Genomic DNA, 25,497 nt, shown 5'->3' on the forward strand with positions numbered 1-25,497 from the left:
GCTACGTAGTACTCGATCACTTTGCATCATCGAGACTGCGCCAGGACCCCTCAGCTGAGTTTCGTGGTCAATATTCCGCTAACGAAAGCCATATCCGCGGAAGGTGATTCCAATAGTTCCGCGGTATCGACTGCCCTTCAGTTCCCCAGGATCTTGTGCGGAGTTTGATCGGGGATTGTTTTTATCCCTACTTGATTTCTGGGGTGGAGTGGTATATTTTCCTCTATAGATGAGACATTGAAATCAATGACCGAATATTGATCCAAATTGACGAGAGACGAGTGGCTGTTCTGAGAACGAATGAAGACGCACCCAGCACATCGGACTTATATATCGCGATTACCACAATGAAGCGAGCAGTCCCACAACTGGGGAGGAGCTTCAATGAGAGTTTCTGCTCTCAGAAGACGTCGACGATTACGAAGAGACCATGTCTTGTAAACTACAAAATCAGATATGACGGGGCAGCTCAGCGGCGGCACAAGTCAAACCTCAACACCTCGCCACCATCCACTGCTACAGATAGTCTCCCACTATCGGGTCTAAGAGTATTGGACCTGTCTCGCGTGCTAGCAGGGCCATTCTGCACACAGATCCTGGCCGACTACGGCGCCGAAGTGCTCAAGGTTGAGCAGCCTGGCGTCGGAGACGAGACTCGACAGTGGCGCACGGCCAATGAATCTCCCATGTGGAAAGACGAGTATCCCCTGATGAGCCTGTATTTCGCAGCTGTGAATCGGAACAAAAGATCTGTGACGCTCAATCTGAAGTCCCCAGAGGGTGTTGAGATTGTGAAGAAACTCGCTAGAGAGAGTGATGTCGTGGTGAATAATTTTGTGCCGGGGAAGATGAATGCCATGGGTTTGGGGTATCAAGATCTCCGGAAGGAGAATGAGCGCATTATCTACGCGAGCGTTAGTGGCTATGGCTCTACTGGACCGAGTAAGGATCGTGCTGGGTATGATGCTCTCGCGCTCGCTGAGGCTGGTTTGCTGCATATTACGGGAGAAGGTTCAAGGCCGCCTTCAAAACCTGGTGTCGCGATTGCGGATCTCTGTACCGGGCTGTACTCCCATGGCGCAATTCTGGCAGCTATTGCACAGAGAGAGCGTACAGGAGTTGGCTGTAATATCGAGGGAAGTCTGTTCGAGAGCTCCCTGACACTATTGATCAATGTTGGACTGGCGAGTATGAATCTTGACCGGGACAAGGAGCCAAAGGCCAGGAGACGAGGAAAGAGGTTGGGACTTGAACACCCAAATCTAGTACCTTATGGTGGTTTTGAGACCAAAGACAAGAAGATGGTGTATGTTGCAGCGAACAACAGACGACAATGGGACGGTTTCTGCAAACGACTGCAAGTCCAAGGGCTTGGTGAAAATACACGTTTTCATTCCAATGACGGTAGGGTAGCAAATCGGGAAGAGATCAATGCTATCCTGCAGAAGAGATTCAAGGAGAAGACCAAAGATGAATGGATGCAGGTGTTCGAGGGCAGTGGTTTGCCATATGGAGCTATCAATGATGTGGTTGAGGCAGTTGAACATCCACAAGCACTGGCTCGAAACATGATCATGGAAGTCGAGGATTTTGAAGCGGCTAGGGATGGGGTTCTGAGAATGATCGGACCAGCGATGAAGTTCGAAGGTGCCAAAATGGGCGTTCGCATAAAACCACCACTGTTGGGTGAGCATACTGATGATGTTCTTTCCGAGTTGGGATATGCTGCTTCAGATATCACAGGACTTCGCGAGACTGGAGTCATATAGTCATATAGTCATATAGCAGAAAGGTAGAGGACGAAAATAGAGAATCAAGCGAATCAAACATTCCAGCCCGATCGAGACGAGAGAGAATGAAAGAGCCCAAAGGTTGGACTTGGGAATGTGGATCAGAGATGGTTAGGGAGACCCAATGATCTAACAATGTAGGTGATAGTACAAGTTCAATGGATTTCCCTTCAAAGAGAAAAATGTACAGAGCTGTTGTTTTTTTCTGTCCACGGCCCATTTACTCCCAATCTCCCTATCATCACTCAGTGAGCATCAGGTTGAGCGACAATGTATGTGACTGCCTGGTCGACTATTGGAAACTCGTTAGAAGAGGTCTGGAATGTAAGCCTAAGGTCAACAAACCGCTGTGGATGGCATCGGCCTCCTTGTCGGGAATCTCAATGCTGAATTCTTCTTCAATGGCCATGACGACCTCGACAGTGTCCAAGCTGTCCAAACCCAAATCGTTCTGGAAGTGCGACGTTCCGCTGATCTAGTGACGGGTGTTAGTAACGAGTCTATGTCCATAGACCTGCTCAAGGTACCTTTGATGCGTCTGTGACCTGGAAAACGAGTTAGAAAGTTGCTTGTCCCAGAGATCCTTTTATTCTATAGCGCACCTTGTCAAAGTTCTTCAACAAATCCATTATCCGTCCCTGAACCTCAGGTTTTGTGAGACCCGCAGAGGCCGAGTAGCATCTTATGCTTGAGATGGCGAATGCGGGAGTGACCTGGGAGGATTGCAGATATGAAGATGTGATTTGAGAGCGGAAAGCAGGTAACTGTCGGGGAACCTGGGTTCTTGTGATAGCTTGAAGCGCTTTTACGGCACCGGTGCGGAGCATCTTGACGGAGATGAAAGGATTAGATGGTTGATCGGCGCGAAGGAGAGGGTTGCACTGTGGTGGACCGGTGAAGGAGTGAACTTTGGTGATGGGTTGGGAACTTTGGGAGTCTGAATTCTGATGTCAAGCAAAGCACTGCAGGAAGGAGCAAGCAAGACTCGCAGTCGCAGCTGCCACTGTTTTTTGAGTGGTGATCACGTGCACAACCATCATTACATAATGCAAGATAGCTCTTGTCCCCAATCATCTTGCCCCGAAATTGAATGACAAGTCTCCACTTCCAAAGTCCATTCTCTCATACTAATTCCCGTTGACGTCCTCCATTGCCTCATGCCCACGGATTCCCTTCGCGACCGCCACCCATTGTCTATCTCAGTCTGGAACTTGTAAGGACGATGGCGTCTACAATTCGTCCAGCATCGCGGCTGGTCGCGAGACCTTCCACAGCTTCTGCCCTCATCTCAAGACAACTACAAGCAGACCGATCCCCATTCCTCCGCGCCGCCACCACAGCTCAATTTCACACCTCCAGTCCTCGAAATGCCCTCCCTTCTGGCCCTCCCCCTCAAGGCTATCGGTTACCTAGACCAAAGCGATTCGACGAAGGAGAACATGTCCTCGACAAAGCCAGTAATTACTTTCTTTTGACTGAGATGTTTCGCGGCATGTATGTCGTGCTCGAACAATTCTTCAGACCACCGTATGTCTATATTCCATACCTATACACGAGGTAAAAAGAGGAAAGCTGACATATTCCTTTTTTATAGCTACACAATCTTTTACCCATTCGAAAAGGGTCCAATTTCCCCACGATTCAGAGGCGAACATGCACTCCGAAGATACCCCTCAGGCGAAGAGCGTTGTATCGCCTGCAAGCTCTGCGAAGCTATCTGCCCTGCTCTGGCCATCACCATTGAGGCCGAAGAGCGAGAGGACGGCTCAAGGAGAACCACCCGCTATGACATCGACATGACCAAGTGCATTTACTGCGGACTTTGCCAGGAGAGCTGTCCCGTGGACGCCATTGTTGAAACCCCCAACGCAGAATACGCCACCGAGTACCGAGAAGAGCTGTTATACAACAAGGAGAAGCTGCTGGCCAATGGAGATAAATGGGAACCAGAGCTGGCTGCCGTCGCCAGAGCTGATGCTCCCTACAGATAAAACAGAAAAGGGAAAAAAAGGGCATGCTGTTCTGTTTTTTGCCCCCGCAAATATTGACATGGCCAGGGTTTATGGTTGGCATTTTTCGTCCTCAGCGTGTACCTAACTATGCCAGAGCTTCTGAATGAAGGACAGACCCGCCAAAACGGAAGAAATTCAAAAGGCTTTTCGTTAGCGTTCAATTATATCTCCTTTGGAGAGTATGAATGTATTCTGGCACGTTCAGAGTCCCGCAGTGAGAGCCTCACTATCAAGAGAGAGCTCGACATAACAAATGCAGCATCGTATTCAGTATTATTCATAGGATATCAAAGATGCTAATCACAACAGAAGTCGACAACTTGAGTGTTTCAAAGTCCAGGTCATTTTCCACTCCCCCAGCTTTCGGTGATTCATTACGTTGATAGGCCGAATATAAGCCATTCAAGAACAGCAAAACTTGCATTCTAAAGTCCAAGGCCTTCACACTTTACTCGGAGCTTGAGTCGTGCCGTGATCCGGAATTTCTTCAACGAGCTCCGTCTGGCCGCCTTGAGCACGCTTGGTATCCAAAGTGACCGCGTCGACATCGTCATCGTGGATGACTTTCTCAACGGCCATGACGGCCTGCTCGGCAAGAGCCTTGTCCTCAAACACTGCAGAAAAATAAGTCAGTAATCGTCCGACGACCAGAAGGCCGGTAATGAAGCACGAATCTAGGCAGGCGAAGACAGGAAAAAGAGGGGAACGTACAGAAAGCAAGCTCCTCGAGAGTGCGGTTCGAGGTCTCGGGGAAGAAGAACCACACAAACACGATTTCAAAGGCTAGCCAGCAGCAATACGTGATGAGCCATTTCCAGCCGATGTTGTCCAGGCCGATCGGGTTGACGAACGTGGTGAAGAAATTCGCCATGCGTCCGAAGAATTGGAAGAGGGCGAGGCCGCGGGATCGCTCGGCGTATGGCCAGATTTCGACCATGTAGGTATATGTCAGGGCGTTGTAGCCGAGATTATAGGCTGGGGAATAGACTGGAGATGTAGTTAGAGGACTGTTCCCGAGATAGGAGATTCGATCGCTCGTTCGAGATCGAGAAAGAGTTGGGCTTACGGAAAATGAAAAAGATAGTGGCGATACCGGCAGATCCGTTCTTGCGCTTTTCGGCTTTAGCCTGCATTGCCTGTTGCATGGAGATGGTCCACGAAATGTAGACGAGCAAAAGACTGATCGTGCAAGCCAGATACATAGTTCGTCGTCTGAACCTAGTAACTAGAAGAGAAGCAGTCACACCACACACGAGACTCCAGCAGGAGTTACCAAGGTTGATCTTCTGCTTGAACACCGAGTCGGTATGGCCAATCATGGCGAGAAGGTCACCCAAGTAGTACGAGATCAAAGTATTGCCAGACCATTGGGTGAAGAGACCAAGGAAGGTAGATACCAGAGCACGACGACGCATTCCAGCGGTCGCGAACAGATCAAACCATGACTTGCGAGAGTTTTCCATCTCAAGGTGGATGGTCGTTTGGATCTGGGCCATTTCTGCCCGAACAAATTCTGAGTCTCGGTCCCCCTCCGCGTGGTATTTGGTCAGGATCTCAAAGGCCTCCTCGCTGCGGTCTTTGGAAACGAGCCAGCGAGGACTTTCCGGTAGGAAGAAGACGAAGGAAAGCTGAAGGAGAGACGGTGCCATCTGGAGTAAAGAGGGAATTCTCCAGCCCCAGTTGGAAGCAATGCTGTTAGTACCGAAAGTGATGCCAGCCGCAGTAATTTGCCCTGAACACATCCGTTAGTATCATAGAGAACGCCCATGGGCAGATGTTTTCTAGGGCACGAGTTGAAAAATTTAGGGACATACCAACGAAATAAGAGACATTGAAGAGGGATGTAAGAACTGGACGTTCCTTGGGGTAACCCAGTTCACCTATCAAGGATGATCCAGCTACAATGCACATTGGTATACCGAATCCAAGGATTAGCCGTGCAGCAATATACATGCCAACTGTAGGACAAGTTAGCATACCAAGTAAAACTTTCTTTGGATTACTTACCACTTTGGGCGCATCCTTGGATGATAGCACCAATCAACATGATGACGGATCCGAGCGCTATGGCCCATCGTCTTCCAAATCGTTCATTGGCGATGGGCACGAAAGGAAGAGATAAGATAGCTCCAAGAGAATATGCTGCACCAATGATTCCCTTCAAGGATCCTTGTGGATTATCGAAATCTTTCACAATCTAGTCAGCACATTGGTCTCAAAGATGAAAATGGTGGCAGACATTTGATCCATGATGGGACGATCTGAAGTGCATTGATCAATTGGGAGTCAAACCCGGAGGTCAGCTCAACTCCCATGCATGTTGGAAAGAGCATGAAATAAAGGAATCGTAAGTTTGGCTTCTTATACCAACGAACCTTGTCCTCTCTGACAATCCGAGTGAGGATAGGTTCTGCCGCTCCTGTCTCACCAGTGGTAGGCTTGGTGATCTTCGTCATATTCTGGACTTAGTTGGTTGTGTACTGGATATTCAGAGGAAAAAGCCGTGCTGCGAAGACACAGGGCCTGGAGAAATGACCCCATTCTTATTCTTTTTCCTCCCACATGGGCCATGGAGATGCCAGCTACCTAGCGTAACATCCACAAAGAGGGAGACTGATAGTCCCATCACGAATTTAGCCTTGCGCCCGGGATACCGAATTCGAGAAGAGCTATCAGGCGTGGCCCGGACAATCCGAGGTAGTAATCACGCCGATCAACTCGTATGACTCTGTACGAGCATGGTGGGGCTCCACATGAGTATTCAGAGGCATCTGGGGCCTCTCTTCATATGGTGGGTGAAGTTGTGGAGTCTCCAATTCGAGGAGAGGCAGTGTGATAGTATCTCGTACGTGTACGAGTACTTCATAGGTGTATTCCCGAATCACCAAGCTTCCACCTACCTGGATGTGGCGGGAGTCAAGAACGGGACAAGGCCTTAGCGAATTGCTTCACCCGGACGGCTACAGGCTTTGACCCTTTTGCTTTCTAGCGAAAAGTCTTTCTCCAATCGTGGAATTTACTGCGGTCACAAATGGGTTCGTAACGAGGCAATTCGCTCATTGTTTACGGATGATGTTGCCACATCCTGGGATTTAGCCGCAATTAAAGGAGGAAGGAGACTAACCGCCAAGGATAATACCCGGACCTTTATTGGCAAGGGCATGCTGGTTGTGGTTGTAGTCAAGGCTGACCACTCAGCATTTCTAACCAAAACACTTGCTCTGAGGTCAAATTGAACTTCTGTCACTATTGATTTCCCGGGTTTGTGAGCCCTTCTAAACAAATGCCTGGGGACTCTCCCCGAAAAGCTGTTGTGAAGCTCCCGATGCCGTCTCTTCAGGGAGACTATCACGTTAAGCTTCGGCAGTTTGAAGCTTAACGAAACCTCCACGGACTTTGACGAGTTGCTTCTCGCAGTTGACCGGAAATGATATGGACCTCCCTACTTTACGCTCCGTGCATTAAGAGCAACATGCCGTCCGTATAACCTTTGTTCTGGCTTTGCCGAATACGAAGTTATGTATCTGGCTTCCTCCGCAAGCCGTGTCTGAGCTAGGGCATGTTTGTGCAGGAAGGAACAAGATACAATCAGCCCACCGGCTTAGGCTGTGTTGTTTTGAAGACTGATATCTACAGTCTCAGTTCGCTTGACATTATATTTAGTAAAGAATTCCCGTACTTTTGTTGGTCGGTCAGACTGAGGTGTTCCGCATCTAAAGGCAATATCTGTTTCAACATAAGCCGCCCTGTCGAGAACGGCAATTCCATGATCCTATCCACGCAGAGACGGGATGCTTACGTTCGAATGACGCAAAGTTTGGGGAACATCTGGTGAGACAGGTGGGCACAAGTCCATTGTTTGTGAATAAAGCCGAGTCTTCGAGGCGTTAAGATGAAATCTTCCTATCAACGACCAAAAAAAGAATTCAACACGTCCGAAGAAGAATTCGAACCCAAGAAGAGCAAAAAAATCGTAGTTGGCATCTACGTCTACAATGCCTTGCATTTTTCCGCATGTGAGAACTTGGGGTCCCAAGTGCCACAGAGGCGAGATACGAGAACCTGCATTAACCACCCGTATCCTGCAATGGCCCTCCTGCCAACCACATACACCAAACCTCCGTCGAGCAGATATTCGGATGGACGCATCATCAGTTTGGTGACAGAAAATTCTTTAACTCAAGAATATATGGTTACCAGACTGGGAGTGAATGACAACACCTCACGGGGAAGGTTAGGAAGGTGAGCCTAGAAGTGCTATGACTAGGTGCAGTGTCAACTAGGGCTCACCAGACTTCATTTTACTTCGCTCATTCAGAAGGATGAGCTCGGAACTGCAGGTTACTCTGCATGCCCAGTCAAAGGTGACCGGGTATCAACTAGAGGCCGAAATCAATATTTGGAGATCTCGATAAACAAATATCCAGAACTCAGAAACATGAGTCCAAGCACCGGGCTGCGTCAGCGTGCACAGACCGGAATGGTGTCTATTCAACTACCACAACGATCAACAGTCCATGCGCCAATACGATACGTTCGCCGATCGTCAATAGCCGGGAGGCTGGTATCGTATTATTGAAAAACATTCTTTCACAAAGTTATCAGTCCTGAGGATCTGGCAGTATATAAGGAATGGAGTTGTCTCGATGACTCGCCAAAGCCCCTGACCATTGACCTTATCCAACATCCCCTTGCGACCAGACTGGCCCCAATTTTCATCACTCGAAGAAGAAGCCCATTTATATATCAAGATGCAATTCAACATCCAATGCCTGCTGCTGACGCTGCTGGTTCTACTCATTTCAATCGTGCAGGGAGCACCTTTTCGTACGTACTCAACCACGTTGTTACAGAGATCTGGTCGAGAAGCTCAAGCTAACCATGGGTAGCCATAGCAACGACGAGCACTGACGTCCCCAGTACCTACCAGACCAACTCAGCAGAACGTCCTCCCATCCTGTTTGCGAAAAGAGACATAACTGCCAGCAGACTCGCATGCTTGAACCAATTAGACACCAAGTACCAACTATGCCTGGGACCAAACCTTGGAAATGTCTTGCCAGATGAAGCAGATATCAGTCGTTGCAGTTACCTTCTTGACCAAATGAGGATGATTTGTATCTAAAGGTATTGCAGTCATTCACGTTGACCCAGCCTCAATGAAATTATCTGGCCCAACCTTGCCTTGCTTGTCGACCCGAACACGAAACACTCAGTGCTATCTCCCCTTTTGGCTGTGGATGAGCAAAAGTACTCGCCAATCAGAGTGAACCGAAAATAATTACCGCGATCCATCATTCGAGGCCAGGACCGACATACAACCAAGGAAACCAACCGGCGTTGGCACCAGATCCGGAGAGTCAAATCTATGCTTCTGAGAAAGAGACATTTCTTCCACCGCTGCAAGATCTCCAGTTTGACAACTACCGTGGTCGACTAATCCCCCTGCCTTGGTCAATTCCGCGGCGAGCTGAGGCTGGTGCGCGCGCCCACAATTACAAGAAGCAGGTCCTTTTCGAAAGAGCAAGGGAATGTTGCGTCCGAGACCGACACTATACGTACAGCATTATTACGAAGCGTAGTGGATCATCGGTACACCGAAGCGAATTATCCTCCGATCAACTCCACGTTTATCTGAGCAATTTCTTCTTAGAAAGCTTTGGGGAGAAATACTACGGTGTGAGCATTGCTGGAGGGAGATCTTTCAGGCTTGTAGGAGTGCTGGACATGCTATGCACTACTCCCTGAAAACATGGGTGAAGGTGTGAGCACCCTGGACGATAAATTTTCTACGGACGGCTCCGTGGGGAAGGAAGTGATGAGCAAAACTGAAGAAGATGCACGCACCAGGCACCAATGTTTGACACTGCTGTAGGTAGTTCAGAATGGTGAACGACGAGATTCATGATCAACTCCGCTTGCGTCTGTGGGATCTCGGACTCTGTACGATGCTCGCCACTTCCTTCATCATGCACCCAGCCATCACAGACCGCAGCTGGCTGAATATCACACCTGTTACTTATTTCTAGACCTACTAGTCGTGTGTTTCGCGGAAGCCGGGTGTAGGAACGGATGCGGCCTCACAGCCTTGGGGCCTCAAGTTTGGCTTAGGCCGCAATTCTTAGCCAGTCATTTCTCCCCGCTGCCATCTCTCGTTTTTAATTCCTGACGGTACAATAACTTTCCAATTGAGGCGATATGGTTGGATGCACATTGCCTGCCGGTGAATGTGGTGTCCCTGGGCCGCCAAGATGGTGCCAACCACTGAGAGGAAGTTTCTACTTACTCGTAGCCCTATGGCCCCTGCCTGCTGTGGCGAGGCACAGGAGAAGTGTTGCGCTTGGATCATCCCTGACGCCCTCGAACCATCCTTTGGGTACCGGGCGAGTCGCTGCGAAATGAAGTCGATTGCGTGCACGCTACCCGAAGGCAGACGGCCACATGTTATCGCCCCTTTCTAGGTCTTCCCAGCTCGAGAAAGACACTGTAAACCACCTCGTTGTCATTGGTGTAGACATAACCCATGACGGAGGAAACCACTTTCGGATTCAAGTTGATATTACATTGCAATTATTTGCGATGGTGGTGTAGAAACGAATGCTTCTCGCGAAACTGAGATGCGTTGGATGAGACACGTGAGGATAGGAGTGACGGGCTTTATCTTCGGTGACATACTCCGCATGCGCGATGAGCATGGCTGTTGAAATGTTCGAATAGAAGAAACCTTCAAAGAACCAGTATGACTTTAGACACAACACTAGTAACAACTCCGAAATGAGCCTCGAGTGTAAGACTTGTGCGCCCGGGCAGGCACCCCAGGCTCTGGCCTCGTCGCACGAAGTGGAAGCATAGACTTTCTTCAGAGTGCAGGGATCGAGGTACATATGTGGGTCCTCCAGCCTCTACCTGCCCAGTTAGAGGCCTGTGTGGCTGTCGCCTTTGTCGGAGGCCCGAGGCGCCTCACACCAACTGGTGGGGAACAGAGTTACGATGTACTCCGTACCACTAGGCACTTCCTGCCTCCTGTTCGTCATCCTCAAACCCTATCAGTCAATGCACCCTCCAACTTGGACGTGCCCGTAAACATCACATTAGAAAATCCTGGAATTGAATGCAGGTATTCCGTTATCCAATCTTTCAACCAGAAGGGCCATTCAAATCTACAAAGGTCGTTGAATACAAAGCAATTCGGATGCTGAACATTGTCGTATCCCGTGGTTCAGTTTGGCAGCATCATGGGCTGGCATGCACATCTACAACTTCCCCAAGGCCTTCGTGCTTTTTGGGGCGACGTTTTCTTTCCGAAGATGATCATGGCCCACATGAAGCATTTCATCCCTGCAGTCTTCGAATTTGATGGGCCGAGGGGGCCCGGCCGCCCGACCCCTGCAACAATGAACGCTGCAGCAACGATATCTCCACTAAGATCCCTGCAACATTGAGAGCACTCGTGATGCCTCCTGCAACCATTTGAAGAACGTCTTCCAGTCGTAGTCTCATGGCATCTGGCGAGGAATTCAGAGTGCTCTGAGAAGCAAGAGTTGAGGTGGCGTTTCGTGTCCAATACCAATGGTTGAAAACACCAGGTAGAACATGGGTGGCTGAACTACAAGTCGAAGCGTGCGCCGTGTACACGAACCATACCTAGGGAATTGGCAGGGCGGCTTTCGGACAGGTGAGGGAAGAATGGGTAGATCGTACAGAATGCTCAATACGTAGTATATCTCCTTGAGCGCGCAAGGCGGCGGGCATATTGCTCGACCATAAATATGTAGACTTGCCTCCTCTTGATCTTGCGGTTCTCATCTTTCATTTCCAACTTCTCATTTTCCAGTATCGTTATCCGCAGTGAAGAACTCCACAAACACTAGCCACATCCCATCACCTCATAGCAACGAACATACCTCCTTCAACCGTGTGGTCGACCAACATGACCCGCACCTTGAACAAGACACCCCAACCTCACCGCCGTCCTGAAGGCATGCCCTCCCCTTCCCAGTCCCAAGGACCTACAAGAGCACAAGGTGATGCCGCTCCGAAGCCTGCAAGCAAGACACACAGCAGTCATATCAACATCAACATCCACGTCCATACCACTACTCAACCCTCTCGCAACAAGGACGCTAAGTCAGGTCCGAGGTCTGCAACATCTGCCGTCACTGGCATGCAATCCCTTCACATGGGGGAGTGGCTGAACCAGGACCATAAGGCCGAGCCATGGCATCATCTCATCGTCGACCACAGGGAGGACACGGCTGTCAAGAAAAGTTCAGACCATCCACCTTCCGGGAGACATGGTGAAGACCTCGTCGGGGTTGGGCACTGGGCCGAAGGGGCGCTGGGAGAGTCGAAGTGACTCGACAGGGGAAAAGATAATGGACATGGGAATCAAGAAGGGTGGGAAAGCGTTGGCGTATGGGTGCTTCAGGGACGGGATGCTGGAACGGGACCAGTGGTAAAAGGATAGTATGGAAAAGGAGTTGTGGATAAAGGGGCCTTGGGGGAGCCTTGGACATGAGTAGCATTTGTGTCATGCTAGATATTGGTTTTGGTTATAGTTATTCCCTTCCTTCAGTCGATATGCCATCATCCTTTCCATAACCTTGTGCTGTTTGAAAGTCTTCATAGCTTACCATCAGTAATGCATTCAATCATGTTGTCCTGCTTGTGTTGTCATTGAGTAATCGTGCACAAATACTTCGTAACCGCCGCAAGCTCCACAACACCTTACTGCATACCGGCATAGTATGCGTGCTTTTAGAACGAATAGAACCGTACCAAGCCGAAATCCATCAGACATGTCGCCATGCATTCGAAGAGAAACGTTGGAGAGGAGCGAAACAAGGGTATAGAACATGCATCATCAGTCCGTGACGACACCAGCGCTGCCCACCCAATTTCTGAACACTTGAAAATGGCTTTTATAAGATGCGACCGGTTGTGTTCACCATATTGGTCGCTCGAGAATTCCTCTGAATCAGTCGTTCAAGGTGCAATTGGAATATCAGTTGTCGACCTTGATGCTGACATTCTTCTCTCCCTCTGGGAGGACCTCCTTCTCCTTCTCTCCCTTCAGTGTTGGCAACTCGGTGACTGCCTCACCAATGATTGCCAAAGCCGTCTTGATCTCATCATCTGTGATGACCAGCGGAGGTGCCAAGCGGATAATATTCTGGTGAGTTGGTTTGGCCTTTGGATGTGGTTGTCAGCGTATGGATCACGAATGTAATTGCAAGACACGGGTGCTCAACTTACCAATAGACCTTTAGACTTCATGAGCATGCACAGATCCCATGCGCTGTGGCCATTTGTCTTGGCCTCATCGATGACGATAGCATTCAGTAAACCTTTACCACGGATGGTGGTGATCAGAGGGCTGTTGAGGTCGCGAAGGCCGTCACGGAATATTTGTCCCAACTTTTCGGCCCGTTCGACCATCTTCTCTTCGCGCACCAGCTCAAGAGCTCGGATGGCAACAGCACAGCCAAGTGGGTTTCCACCATATGTGGAACCGTGAGTACCAGGCTCAATAGTCAACATGACATCTTTCCTGCCCAATACACAGGACACGGGGTACATGCCCCCTGAAATTGCCTTGCCAAGAAGTACGAGGTCGGGTTTGATACCAGCCCATTCGTGGCAGAGAAGTTTTCCTGTACGAGCAATGCCAGTCTGGATCTCGTCGCAGATAAGTAGAACGTTGTGCTTGTCGCAAAGAGCGCGGACATCGGAGAGATAGTTGTCAGATGGAACCACGATACCGGCTTCACCTTGGATAGGCTCGACCAAGAAGCCGGCAATCTTGTCTCCATGAGACTCGAAAACGCTGCGGACAGCCTCGACGTCGTTGTAGGGAATCACCTCACCTGTACCGGGATTTACACTACCAACACCTGGAAGATAGGGTCCGTAGTTGTCTCTCGATTCAGGATCTGTTGACATGGAGATGGCCGAGAACTACAGAGGGTGTAAGTATGAGGTTCGAACACCTGACGAAAATTTATGCAACACTTACTGTGCGACCGTGGAAGTTCTCTGCGACACTGAGGACTAATGCTTCGCCTTGGGGAATACCTTTGGACTTGTAACCCCACTTTCTGGCGATTTTGATAGCGGTCTCAACTGCTTCAGCACCAGTGTTCATGGGCAGAACCATGTCGAAGTCGAAGTATTTGGTGACGAACTCTGCAAAGCGGGGAAAGACATCATTGTAAAATGCCCTCGAACTTAGAGTCAGAGTTGACGCCTGCTCAACCAGCGCCTTGACGAGTTCAGGATGGCAATGGCCTTGATTGACAGCGGAATATGCAGACAGAAAGTCTAGATATTCGCGACCTTCGGGATCCCATACTTTGGTGCCCAGTGCTCTGGCGAAAACAATGGGCAAAGGATGGTAGTTGTGAGCAGCATATTCGTGCTCAGCGTGAATGGCTTCATCGGAAGACGAAGCGTGGTATTTTGATCGATCCGGTGTTCCTGAGGGATGGAATGATGGGGCAGTCGCCTTCAACTGAGTTCCGATACTATGACCGTTCAATTGAGTGACTCCATTGACGCCATCGCCATTGACTGCTGACGGTGACATGGTTGTTGAAATTATGGGAGATGGCGAATAAGCCGGTTGTGATTGGCCACCAACTTTCAGATATTGGGCAAGATTGTTATTAAGTTGGGGTAGCGAAGGAATGTGTGTGTCCTTGCTAGCGAAGTGTTGGACGTATGTGTGGTCTTCTTCTTGAAAGAGAGAAAGTGCGAACGACCTGGATCTTACTTATATCAACTTTATCGATCCACCGGGAGGGTCATGTGCAAAGATTTTTCTGGCAAACTTGAACTCAAGAAAACGGTATCTATGCCTCTAAGTGCAGGTGTATCCCAGATGAATCCCTAATGGAAGGAGGATTCGAGGAAGAATCGCTAAAAGCAAGCTTAAGCGCAGCGGATATCCGCCCGTGACATCCAAGAGCCACGACTGGTTGTCCATGCAACATCTGACGCAAGGGCAACGAGGGGCTAATTAGTAGCAGTGACTAAAATTTAGGATATCGATAGGCTCTGCGTGGGCTCCAAAGTGCGTGAGGGATCAAGTGCCAGTCTGGGCGCCCCAAAGGCCCAAGGCCTCCAGTGCCTATCGCGCCCTTAAGCCGCCCTCTACCGCCACCCCTGCGCCTGAGGTTTTGACGAGGGGCACTTCCTCTTTCCTGCGGCTAACAACGGCTTTTCTTCGTGCTACCCCAGACCACGGCACTACTCACCACAACCACACAACACCCACACTGTCACAAGGCGCCTGCTGATCCATCTACGTAACAAACACCCGGGGACCCTTTTTACCACGACATCACCCGTATCCCAGAATGGCTTCCCTCAAAGGTCCTGGCGCTGCCCAGAAGCACGATGGCTCCGGTCTTCGAGTGGCCATCGTCCATGCTCGATGGAACACCACCATGATTGAAGCCCTGGTCAGCGGTGCAAAGAAGACATTGCTCGCCTCGGGTGTGAAAGAGGAGAACATCGTCCTTGAGTCGGTTCCTGGATCCTACGAGCTACCCTTGGCGGTGCAGAGAATATACGCTGCCTCTCAGATACAAAGTGCGACAAGCACAGTGGCAGGTGGAGTGGGCAGTTTGGCCAGTGGCATTGGTGACTTGCTTGGTGGAAGTAACTCTACCACAGATCTACAGGGGAGCTTACAGCCAGCGGCACCAAAGGAAGAACCAAAGGGTTTGAGACATGCTTTTGATGCCATCATCGCCGTTGGAGTCCTCATCAAAGGGGAGAGCATGCATTTTGAATATATTGCTGATGCTGTCAGCCATGGTTTGATGAAGGTTCAGCTGGACACTGGTGTACCTGTCATCTTTGGACTTTTGACCATTCTCAATGAAGGTCAGGGCTTGGCTAGAGCAGGTCTCGAAGGTGGTACGGGTAAGGAAGCCAAGGGACACAATCACGGTGAAGACTGGGGTAATGCTGCGGTCGAGTTGGGTGTCAAGCGGAGAGCTTGGTCGGAAGGGAAAATTGCAGAAATCTGATGAGTTTCAGATGATTCACGACCCCGCTTGAAGAACAACCTGCAAAACATGAAAAGCAAGGCTTGGACAGTACTATTTCTGCTGAGTACCGATCCATCAAAAGGATACCATAGAATTTCGGTGGACCATCTGAGACGCCGGGATAATGCTACAATGCTCGTTGGAAAACTGGCAATTACTCCTGCATCGCATCATCCTCTTCCTCGTCATCTTCATCGTCGTCACCCTCCAGACTCTTCTTCGCGGCCTTCTCTGCCTCTTCCAACAGCTCTTGGGGCACATGTTCATGTCGTCCTTTGGTGGGACCATCAAGAGCCGAAATCCATGTGATTTCCAGCTCAAACTCTTTGTCCTTTGAGTCTTCATGTGCGACGTAGATGATTCTGGCTGCCTCAACAACAGCATCTTTCAGGGTCAGAGCACAAGTCGGAGAGGCCAGATCGAGCTTTTCAAGTTCGGCTTTGGCAGCTTGTCGACCTTTTCCTGTGGCAGCACCATAGTAGCCCTGATTTATGATTAGTAAATGTTGCGCCCATGGGAATGAAAACCTACCCAGTACAAACCGCTTGGTTCAATCATATATAGACCTGGTCCACCTCTCTTGATGGTCCCGTCTTCGGACTTTCCGCTTGTTCCAACCTTTGGACCAGTGCCGACTTGTCCATCCACACCAGCTTCGGCCTCTGAATCCCAACCTCCAAGAATCGCAGTCACACCAAATGGTCGGACACTCGAGTATAGTGTGTATGCTTGTACATAGCCTCCTACTCTTGAAGCGAGGGCGGCTATGGGGATGGGGCCTTTGTATGTTCCTCTCCAACTGCTGGCTTCATCTCGTGCCCTGCTGGTAAGATGACGGCCGTCTGGTACTAGACCGGAGGTGACAATACCCGCATTTCGATCGACCGTGGCTATCCGCTTGTTGGCGCCAGGTTTCAGTAGCTTGGATGAGATGATCTTTTCGCAAGCTAGTACCACTCCATACTGTGTTCGAATACCAATGGCAGTGCCACCATTTTCGACTGCCTTCACCGCATATTCGACCTGGAAGTTGCGACCGTCGGGAGAGAATACCGAATTGGAAAGATCGTAGCCTGTGCCTATTGACGTCTGGAGGAGAGAGAAGTTAGAAGATCGGATGGGTTGATGACAAAATGGGAATATACCATGGCAATTGGAGATCTAGAATAGCTGTCCCGAGACTAATCGATGGGTGGCAGTGATGGAGATGGGATGATTGATAACTCTAGATGAATAGCGAGATTGATTGACACAGTTTGAGACTGTTGTAAAAAGCTGGAAGTGATCTTTCAACTCATCAACACCACATCGAAGTTTGGACTGTCTACTTCAAGATCAAGTTGCAGGCGACCACAGCCGCGTCTCAACTTTCCATGATTGCAGGCGCAGGTACTAGCCTCGCTCACGACCAAATCTGGACTAGTGCAGTGTATAGTCTTGGCGCTGGGACTAAGGGCTCACGTGCCGTTGTTACTGGTAGTCGCCTGAAGCTAAAGTCGACATACGTGTCACCGGCCCAAAACCCCCTTCAAACCACCAAGTTCCCACATCCAAGTTCCGACTCTCTCCTGAACCTCGTCACCGCTTTAAAAGTTGAAGACAATTCAACCTTTTATCTTGTCCCTATATCTCTGATCAACCGACTCGAACCTTCACCTCGATTTCGCAAAGCACTCGCTCTTGCTTTTAATGTTGAGCTGAGCACTGTTCTGCGGCATCACCAATCTCATTTCACATCCTTCATACCCCGCTCCTCTCTTCTTGTCTCTCTCCCTCTCCCAGACTCACCTCTCTTCACAAATCTACAGCCCCAAGTTGTCCATTCCAGGAGCCACTGGCATCTCGTCTTCCGTGAAAACTTCCCAGGATCTGGATCTCCGGGCTTGGCCACCTCTTTGTTCTGGACCTTTGGAACCTTGGACCTCCTCAGGACACTCCGGATCCGGACTACTGGAGCTTTTGATAGCACTTTTTGATCGTTAGTTTAATACAATACGATTTTGAAGCCTAAATCTCGAATTTTTGCTTCGTATCCCTCTTCCTACTACTGGTTTCTTGCTGCACTTAAGGAACTCTAACGTCGGGTGTTTTTCAATCTCAAGTCTCTTCATGATGACATCGGCATTCCACCGATGCCAGTATTGTGGCTATGAGACGGATCTTTCTACCAACATGGCAGTCTTTGAAGAAAACCCCCATTGCAGACAGGTTTGTTCCAAATCCAATCCCAGTTCATGACCTTCTGATTCTCGAAACTAGTGCGGACTGTCGGCCTCCGAAAGCGATTCGAAAATGCAAGACGACTTGATCAGTATGATGTCTCGAAACCTTCAACTGAGTCCACTCCAACATCACCAGGACATGTCGATGCCTCCGACGCCACAAGTTGTCCCACAAGCCGCCCCTATCACTTACATCACCCAACATTACCACCATTCCAACCATCAAGTCCCGGCCACCGATGTCCCGGTCTCGACGACCCTCGAGCAAATGGGGATCAATGCGTCGGCGTTGCTTCCTTCTCAGTTGCAGTTGTTCAAGAATGCAGATGGAGAGCAAAGGCAAAGATTGATTGAATTGTGGCAGATAGCCCCTCCAACCTATGGAAATCAAATGCATCCCGACAGTGTGGGAAACTGGCCACAAACCAGTATGGAGAAGGAAGAGGAGGCAGCACAGTATCGATTACACTTGACAGAGCAAGAAAGATTGAAGATTTTGAGCATCTTACCAGGGCCTGATGTGCGCGGTGCAGAGCCTTACATTGTGAGCGGATACAGTACTCTGCCTAACATCAACGGTGTGACAGCTCCGACGGAGCATGGATCTGGGGTTCAGAGAGAACAGCAATATCAAGCATCAACGGACCCAGTCTACAACAGCCGGGAATGGTGGCAGCTGGGGGAAGAGGAGCCAATGGAACATCAATATGGTATGCTTCAAGCATATGCGTTCCAAGTGGACTATACGGCAGCTAGACGGAATGATGGAGACGCAGAAATGTCCTAGTGAGGATCCAAGTGAATACTGAAGGGGGTTGTTGGAGCTTGACTATGTTGGGGGGTTTTCCTTTTTTGCATACGGATATGAATTTGCATAGATTGGATTTGTAGAAGAACCAGGTCGCAGGCGTGCTGTTGAATAGCAATGAGACATAACAAGATTATGGATAAGAATCAATGATGATCTACTGTTCTAAAGCCATCAAGAATGCACTTGTAATTTGGGGCGAGACTAGAATTGTTTCTTGTTTGGGGTTTTAAATAAATTGGACTGACGGTTGGTGGCAAGCTGAACAAGGGGGCCCGATGACACTATCTTTCCCACTGCTGGTTAACCGAAATGGGGTTTGGCCGTCCTCCGTCTTCCTGCCGAGTATGATTGTAACCTCGTGCTCTGCTCTGCACCGCATATTATTAACGAACCAAATCATATGGGCAGATAGTTTACTCGGGTCTTTGTGTACACGAGCATAGCAAATCTTTGCAGGACTCAACAGCAGAATGACAAAGACATAGCATTTCAACACTCTCTCCCGATCTTCTCATCGATCGCTCCTGCCTTTTCTTGCGATTGCGACGGCATTTGAAGTTGCGACTTCCCAATTGCACCGCACTGCACTACGAACCGGTTTCTCGACGTCCACCCTGCCATCGTAATACCGTGGACACTGCGAACACTCACAACTAGCAGTACGCAACTCACCATGGCTTCTATGAGTAAACGACAACAGGCGCGTAATGAGCGGGAGCTTCATGATCTCCTCAGCGCTCCTGGAAACTCACAATGCGCCGACTGCAGTGCAAAGAACCCTTCATGGGCCAGTTGGAATTTGGGCATCTTTCTCTGCATGCGCTGTGCCTCAATCCATCGCAAACTGGGCACTCACATCTCCAAAGTCAAGTCTTTGAGTATGGATACATGGACTGCGGATCAGGTCGAGGTAAGTGCTTTCACTCTCTCTCGCCACTCATTTTCCATTTCCATGCTGACCCCAACCAGAATATGAAGCAGACCGGAAACATAGCCTCGAACCAGATTTTTAACCCCAAGAATAAAAAACCCGACATGCCGCTCGATGCTGATGAGGTGGATTCTGCAATGGAGAGATTCATTCGCAAAAAGTATCAAGAAAAAAGTCTCTTGGACGGTCGTCCAGTAGTCCCCAGTCGAGATAACACAGCTGCTATATCCCCCACATCTTATTCACGACCACAAGACGAATACGAGTCTTCTCCTCCTCCACCTCTACCACCAAAAAAAGGTAAATTCTTTGGGTTCGGCCTCCGAGCATCATCCTCTTCTTTGCAACAATCCAAGCATGATAAGAAGAAGCTGCCTAAAGAGCCTCGCGTGGGGAGTACGTTTCATATCCCCAATGACGATTATAATTCCATGTCAAGAATGGCTGATGCTCGATTCGAGATGACTGAAGCCGACTTACAGCAAAAATTAGCTACTCTGCGAGACATGGGTTTTACGGAAACGGAACGGAATACTGATCTGTTACGAAGATTGAATGGCAACGTGGAACGAACCATAGAGAGACTCGTTCAACTCGGTCCTAGCAAGGAGACCCAGCCTGCAAGGAGAACAGAACAGTCTTCGGCTGCCGTTGTGAACCAGAAGCATTCAACCGCATTTCCCGATGCCCCGGCTCCTGCACCACAGGCATCAGAACCGTCCTACAATCCATTCACACAAGCCACCAATCCACCACCAATTGGTCTTTCCTTGTCCAAACCGCACGCCGCCTCGTCGCCTAGCACTCAAACATATGCTAGTAATAATCCTTTCGGACAGGTGGTTCAATCTCAGCCTCAGCCTCAGCTTCAGGTTCAGGTTCAACAACAACCTCAACCTCAATCCCAAACTGGACTGGAACAGTCTTTTCAATCAATGCAGTTGGCTCAGCCTCTCTTCCCTCACAGCACCGGAGGCTATCCCACCCAGCCTCCTACCCTTCAGGACCCACGATTCCAGTACTCCATGACCCCTCCGGCTCTATCTACCCAATACCAGCAGAGCTTTGTTGCCTCTCCCTCGGCCCTGCCCTCAAATTCTAATCCGTTCTTCCAACCTTCACCAGCTTCGGCGCATTCAACAGGAAGCAACCCATTCCACAACCAATCATCTCAAAATAATGCAGCTCCAGCGCCTTCCTCACCTTCGACAAACCCGTTTTTTAGTCTTCAGACAGCGAGTTCTGGCGCCATCCAGCAACAAACTGCCAACACAATCAGCTACAACCCTTTTGGAATTCCACCACAGCAGTCTACGATGCAATCTGTGCCACAGCCTGCCTATCAAAACCAACCTCAAGATGTTTTCGGGCCGAATCCAGCACAGCAATTTGCGCAACCATCGCAACCTATGAATCCATTCCAAACACAACCCACGCAACAGTCAAATATCACTCAGCACCAGTACACTAGCAATCCGACTTCTCAATCGTACCCTAATACTCAATACGGACAACCTCAATCCCAACCTCAATTTCAGCCCCAGCCTCAACTTCAACAACAATCCTCTTTCCAATCACCGACATCTTCTTTTCAGCAGCCATATGGCCAGCAGCCGCTGTCGCAGTCGCAACAACCTTCATTCCAGCAATCTTATGGTCAACAGCCACAGTCTCTTGCTCCTCAGCAAACCGGAAGACACGACAAGACTTCTATTATGGCCTTGTTCAATCAGCCACTTGCCTCAATACCCGAACCATCCCCGGAAAGCGCACCATCGCAGCAGTATTATGCCCCTCAGCAACAACAAATATCTCCCGCCCCAGTGGGCGATATCTTTGGAGCACCTAATAGTATAAATGGAGCAAAACGTAGTGCTACTATGCCTATATCACTTCAGAGTATGCACTCTGCTGGAGGCGGAGGAAATCGCAACCCCTTTTTGGTGAACAATACAAATGCCGCTGCGAATGCGGGTATCAACCCAGGGTATTATGCTGGCAATTTTGCACCAGCACCTCAAGGGCAGACAATCGCGGCTCGCCATGCCAGTCAGGAGAGCATGAGCATAAACAATTTCGAAAGTGGTCGCCATAGTCCTGATGCCTTCGCCAGTCTGAGTGCTCGACAGATGAGATAGATCTTGTCTCAAGTGTATTCGTTTCACTAACCAAAATCTTTTGGGCAGAAGAGATGCTTAGATATCATGACACCTGGATACGACCCTGAAGCTTTTGCGCATCTCTAATGACGGATTGCTAGTGAGGATTCCGAAACTTTGGTCAAGAGGACATGGGATAAAGGCATACCATTGAAATCTACAACTTCTCAAGATCAATATCTTCCACCTCTATTTGTGAAACGAAAGGAAGTTTTGACTACCCGCATCAATGAGCACAAGCTTTAATAGAAACGTGCAGCACAAGCGATGTCAAGCGACTTTTCAATCACAGGCTCATGACGCTATGAAGATAGATGAGATAGCCAAGGAGACCCTCAGATGGGCAGGACATGATGTGTCAGGTTTTCAATGATGACCTGCGGTATGCTTGACTTGGGAATAATGTTTGTTGGGTAGCACATCCTTGGGCGACCTTTCAATTCGTGCTGGTGGCGTAGACAAGGACCAGAAAAGGAGGATCATTGGTCGTTGAATCATATACACCTCTTGGGGAGTTGAACATATTGCCTTAGTATAAGATACCAAAATAATGAACACATCTGAAAATGACCCCACTAGCCATTCCAATGGTGTTCATTATGACGAGACTTTGACGATACCAGTGCTGGCTAAACGTATGCTCTCCAGTCTCGACGTTGAATGTACTGGCACCAAATATAAAGTGCGGAGTTTGAGAGCTCTAGTAAAACATCCTTTATAAACGACACGCTTCTGCTTTACCATAGACTGCTGCATAACCCTCCTCATTTCCAAACTCGATGAGGGCTAGAACATCCGACCTGTCCGCCCTCACGTCCAGAGCCTCCCGCACGCATCCGAATCTCAATCTCGATCTCGATCTCTAGCCTTCCAGAACGGCTTCTCGACGACTCTCTCCAGCGTTGGTCGCGCCGTACTCTCACTCTCGGCCTTACCCACATCGGCACTCCCACTTTCACCGCCACCAACATCACCCTGTTCCACACGCTGCTCTACATCCTCAGCGGCACCGTCGACACCAGCACCAGCATCAAGCACCCTCCGATAATCACGGCACCAAACGACGACATCGCCAGTCCTACGCCAGTCATCATGCCAGTGACTGTTGAAGATGCGCTTGCACTGCACGTAGCCACTGCCGCGCAACGCGGCCTGCAGGGTCGGCTCCAGCTGCGCGAAGAAGGCCAGATACATGGGCCAGGGCCGGCGGCCGCGGTGCGTAGTGTACCATTCGTCGAGGTCGTGGTCTTCAAGTTCACTGGACACGAAGGCGTCGCCTTGCGGGTGTTTGCGAACGTCGAAGAGATTGCGCTTGGCGCGGAAGTCGGGCGCGAAGAAGCCTGGGCTGAGGGATGAGGCTGGTCCGGTGGTCCCGTCGTGCCGTGTAATCAGCGGAGGGGACCGTGACATGTGTTGTTTGAGCCACGCGGAGGGGTCGTCGTAGAAGGCGTCGGCTTCGTCCCTGTATTTTGCTTTCTCGGCGGCGGGGACGTGGAGTGGTGGTTCACAGGTTAGGGCCCAGCCTTTGATGCCGGGCTTGGACAGAGATGGGTTCGCCGCGTGCTGTAGGTGTGAGCGCCAGGGCGTTGAGTGGCAGGGCATGAGCATGCCGAGTGTGAGGTTGCGCTGTGGGGAGGATGTGGTGTTTGGGGAGTTGTTGATGGAGGTGGACTCGGAGCGGAGGTAGCTCGTGAGTTCTATTACTCCTGAGTTGTGGATTTGCGTCGTGTAGTATGCTATTCCGAGGTTGACGTTCAGGAAGAGGAAGAGTAGCAGGCGATTGATAGTCGTTGTAGATGGACTGTTCCTTTCCTGGGCTAACGATGAGTTGGTATTAGGAGAAGTCTGAACAATGCGAAGAAGCGGTTCGAAGAACGGAGCGATTGTCTGCCCTGAGACGATATGCAGAGCCGGTAGGAGAGGAGAGATGAAGCGGACTTCCTTGTGTGCGATGTTGGAGAACGCTGCTGGTACTAGGGTGCTGATGATGGAGAGTAGGTACAAGGTGTTTTTGGCGACTGGTGTTAATTTCTCATAGGAGCGTGCCTCGGATCCCCCAAATGACCTGTACATGCCAACAAGGGTGAACGGCAATGCCGTGGTCATAAGCAGTGGATATCCCTGGGAGATATAGTAGTGCCAATCATTGCTGCCGTAGAAGGTCGCCAACGACTGAACGACATTGACTAGCAGAAAATTATATGGTGGTAACACCCAAGCCTGATAGAAGAGTCGATCGACGACTGTCGACAAGAGTAGGACGGTACTTCCACAGAGAACTGCTTCTCTCAAGAATGTGGTCAACTCAGATATTGTCGGCGACAGCCTTGTCAGACGTCGCACGAATGCGAAATAGCTCAGGCTCGCCCAAACGAGGAGGTTGGTTGGGCGGAGGACGGTAGCAAGAGCTGCACAGAGCAGAGCCTTCCTCAATCGAGTCACTTCATCCGCTTTCTCATGAGCAGGTAACCCGTCATCGCGGACTCGAAGATCAGTAGTCAGCTTGGCACCTCGAGAAGGCTCTTCAACCACTTCTGCCGACCAGTGCCACGGCCAGTTGTACAGCCCAATGACCGTCAAGGTAGTTTCCAGCGAGTTCGAAAATGTCCGGGTAGAAGTAAACCATTGCCAGGGACTGACAACAGTCAAGACTAAGACGGCTGTGGAAGACGCCGATCTACGTCCATAGATATAACCCGCTAGCTTCCAGGTGTAGAAGTCGCCCAGAGCAGCAAAGCATGCCTGTAGCGTTTTAGGAGCCGCGAGAAGCACCTCAGCTCTTGTGGCATCGCTCAATTTGAGCAAGCCAGCCAAAGAATCCGCGGTTCTGTATGCTAGAGCAAACAGCGCTGGATGCACGGCGGATCGTAGATGCTCTCTCCATTCCTACGTCCTCTTATGTGAGTTCTCTTGATTCTTGGTATTGGAAAGGGGGCACCACAAATAGGAATGAGAGATGGTTCAAACTTACCCAAGTGATCCAGGCGCCTGAATCTGCTCCAAAGGCTAACTGCCAGGCTGGTTCCAACGCCTGAAAATACTCATCTGGCTGGAAGAAGGTACGAATGGTCAGTGCATTGAAGAGTCTAAGCGCCAGGAGGAACAGCAACGCATTTTGTGAGGTGAAGATGAACTCGTTTGAAGCTTTGTCCTGACTTGTTGACTTCGAGCTGTTCGCTTTTGTGTCAGGCTTCGAACTACGTATTCTGGCGGATGCCATCTTGATCCATGCTTCTGTCACGCACGGTGATGTCGTTCCTTTGTGAAAGCTGGAGACTTGATACTCCTTTTCAAAGCTGTGGCCGAAATAGTGTTAATTGTTGTTGGGTGGTCACTATTTTATTTTATTTTGCTGAACTGTCCTCAACTCATCTCCAGCTCCACTCTCTCCAAATCAGAACACTGGTGATGCACTTTCACTCAGGTAACAGGCTCAATACCATCATGACTTTTGGGCACAGGATTTGAGTGGACATAGATAGTAAAGAACAAAGTCATAAGCAATCATATCAATTG

At 49.8% G+C, this 25,497-nt stretch overlaps 10 protein-coding genes across 10 annotated transcripts; 5 read left to right on the top strand and 5 right to left on the bottom strand.

Annotated features, from left to right (window-relative positions):
• Nucleotides 1-347: 347 nt before the first annotated feature.
• On the top strand, nucleotides 348-1,769 carry LTR84_000329 (uncharacterized protein; the record flags this gene model as incomplete). The annotated part of the gene is made up of 1 exon (XM_064843960.1): nucleotides 348-1,769. One exon carries the CDS (start codon nucleotides 348-350, stop codon nucleotides 1,767-1,769), a length of 1,422 nt encoding a protein of 473 aa, XP_064711820.1.
• Nucleotides 1,770-2,035: 266 nt separating this feature from the next.
• Nucleotides 2,036-2,617, bottom strand: LTR84_000330 (uncharacterized protein; the record flags this gene model as incomplete). Its single annotated transcript, XM_064843961.1, has 4 exons — nucleotides 2,036-2,082; nucleotides 2,136-2,265; nucleotides 2,318-2,335; nucleotides 2,393-2,617. The coding sequence occupies 4 exons, from the start codon at nucleotides 2,615-2,617 to the stop codon at nucleotides 2,036-2,038; spliced, it is 420 nt and encodes a 139-aa protein (XP_064711821.1).
• Nucleotides 2,618-3,012: 395 nt separating this feature from the next.
• On the top strand, nucleotides 3,013-3,781 carry LTR84_000331 (uncharacterized protein; the record flags this gene model as incomplete). Its single annotated transcript, XM_064843962.1, has 2 exons — nucleotides 3,013-3,317; nucleotides 3,385-3,781. 2 exons carry the CDS (start codon nucleotides 3,013-3,015, stop codon nucleotides 3,779-3,781), a joined length of 702 nt encoding a protein of 233 aa, XP_064711822.1.
• A 462-nt stretch (nucleotides 3,782-4,243) lies between these two features.
• Nucleotides 4,244-6,258, bottom strand: LTR84_000332 (uncharacterized protein; the record flags this gene model as incomplete). The annotated part of the gene is made up of 6 exons (XM_064843963.1): nucleotides 4,244-4,416; nucleotides 4,514-4,789; nucleotides 4,869-5,534; nucleotides 5,617-5,760; nucleotides 5,810-5,999; nucleotides 6,178-6,258. 6 exons carry the CDS (start codon nucleotides 6,256-6,258, stop codon nucleotides 4,244-4,246), a joined length of 1,530 nt encoding a protein of 509 aa, XP_064711823.1.
• Nucleotides 6,259-12,806: 6,548 nt separating this feature from the next.
• On the bottom strand, nucleotides 12,807-14,387 carry LTR84_000333 (uncharacterized protein; the record flags this gene model as incomplete). The annotated part of the gene is made up of 3 exons (XM_064843964.1): nucleotides 12,807-12,992; nucleotides 13,058-13,759; nucleotides 13,818-14,387. 3 exons carry the CDS (start codon nucleotides 14,385-14,387, stop codon nucleotides 12,807-12,809), a joined length of 1,458 nt encoding a protein of 485 aa, XP_064711824.1.
• Nucleotides 14,388-15,159: 772 nt separating this feature from the next.
• On the top strand, nucleotides 15,160-15,837 carry LTR84_000334 (uncharacterized protein; the record flags this gene model as incomplete). The annotated part of the gene is made up of 1 exon (XM_064843965.1): nucleotides 15,160-15,837. One exon carries the CDS (start codon nucleotides 15,160-15,162, stop codon nucleotides 15,835-15,837), a length of 678 nt encoding a protein of 225 aa, XP_064711825.1.
• A 175-nt stretch (nucleotides 15,838-16,012) lies between these two features.
• On the bottom strand, nucleotides 16,013-17,006 carry LTR84_000335 (uncharacterized protein; the record flags this gene model as incomplete). The annotated part of the gene is made up of 3 exons (XM_064843966.1): nucleotides 16,013-16,342; nucleotides 16,390-16,947; nucleotides 17,004-17,006. The coding sequence occupies 3 exons, from the start codon at nucleotides 17,004-17,006 to the stop codon at nucleotides 16,013-16,015; spliced, it is 891 nt and encodes a 296-aa protein (XP_064711826.1).
• Nucleotides 17,007-18,030: 1,024 nt separating this feature from the next.
• On the top strand, nucleotides 18,031-18,867 carry LTR84_000336 (uncharacterized protein; the record flags this gene model as incomplete). Its single annotated transcript, XM_064843967.1, has 2 exons — nucleotides 18,031-18,066; nucleotides 18,118-18,867. 2 exons carry the CDS (start codon nucleotides 18,031-18,033, stop codon nucleotides 18,865-18,867), a joined length of 786 nt encoding a protein of 261 aa, XP_064711827.1.
• Nucleotides 18,868-19,564: 697 nt separating this feature from the next.
• LTR84_000337 (uncharacterized protein) lies at nucleotides 19,565-21,960 on the top strand (the record flags this gene model as incomplete). The annotated part of the gene is made up of 2 exons (XM_064843968.1): nucleotides 19,565-19,801; nucleotides 19,861-21,960. The coding sequence occupies 2 exons, from the start codon at nucleotides 19,565-19,567 to the stop codon at nucleotides 21,958-21,960; spliced, it is 2,337 nt and encodes a 778-aa protein (XP_064711828.1).
• Nucleotides 21,961-22,824: 864 nt separating this feature from the next.
• Nucleotides 22,825-25,201, bottom strand: LTR84_000338 (uncharacterized protein; the record flags this gene model as incomplete). Its single annotated transcript, XM_064843969.1, has 2 exons — nucleotides 22,825-24,867; nucleotides 24,953-25,201. The coding sequence occupies 2 exons, from the start codon at nucleotides 25,199-25,201 to the stop codon at nucleotides 22,825-22,827; spliced, it is 2,292 nt and encodes a 763-aa protein (XP_064711829.1).
• Between the last annotated feature and the right edge of the window lie 296 nt (nucleotides 25,202-25,497).

The sequence above is a fragment of the Exophiala bonariae genome (genome assembly GCF_035927105.1).
Source record: "Exophiala bonariae strain CCFEE 5792 chromosome Unknown scaffold_1, whole genome shotgun sequence".
NCBI lineage: Eukaryota > Fungi > Ascomycota > Eurotiomycetes > Chaetothyriales > Herpotrichiellaceae > Exophiala > Exophiala bonariae.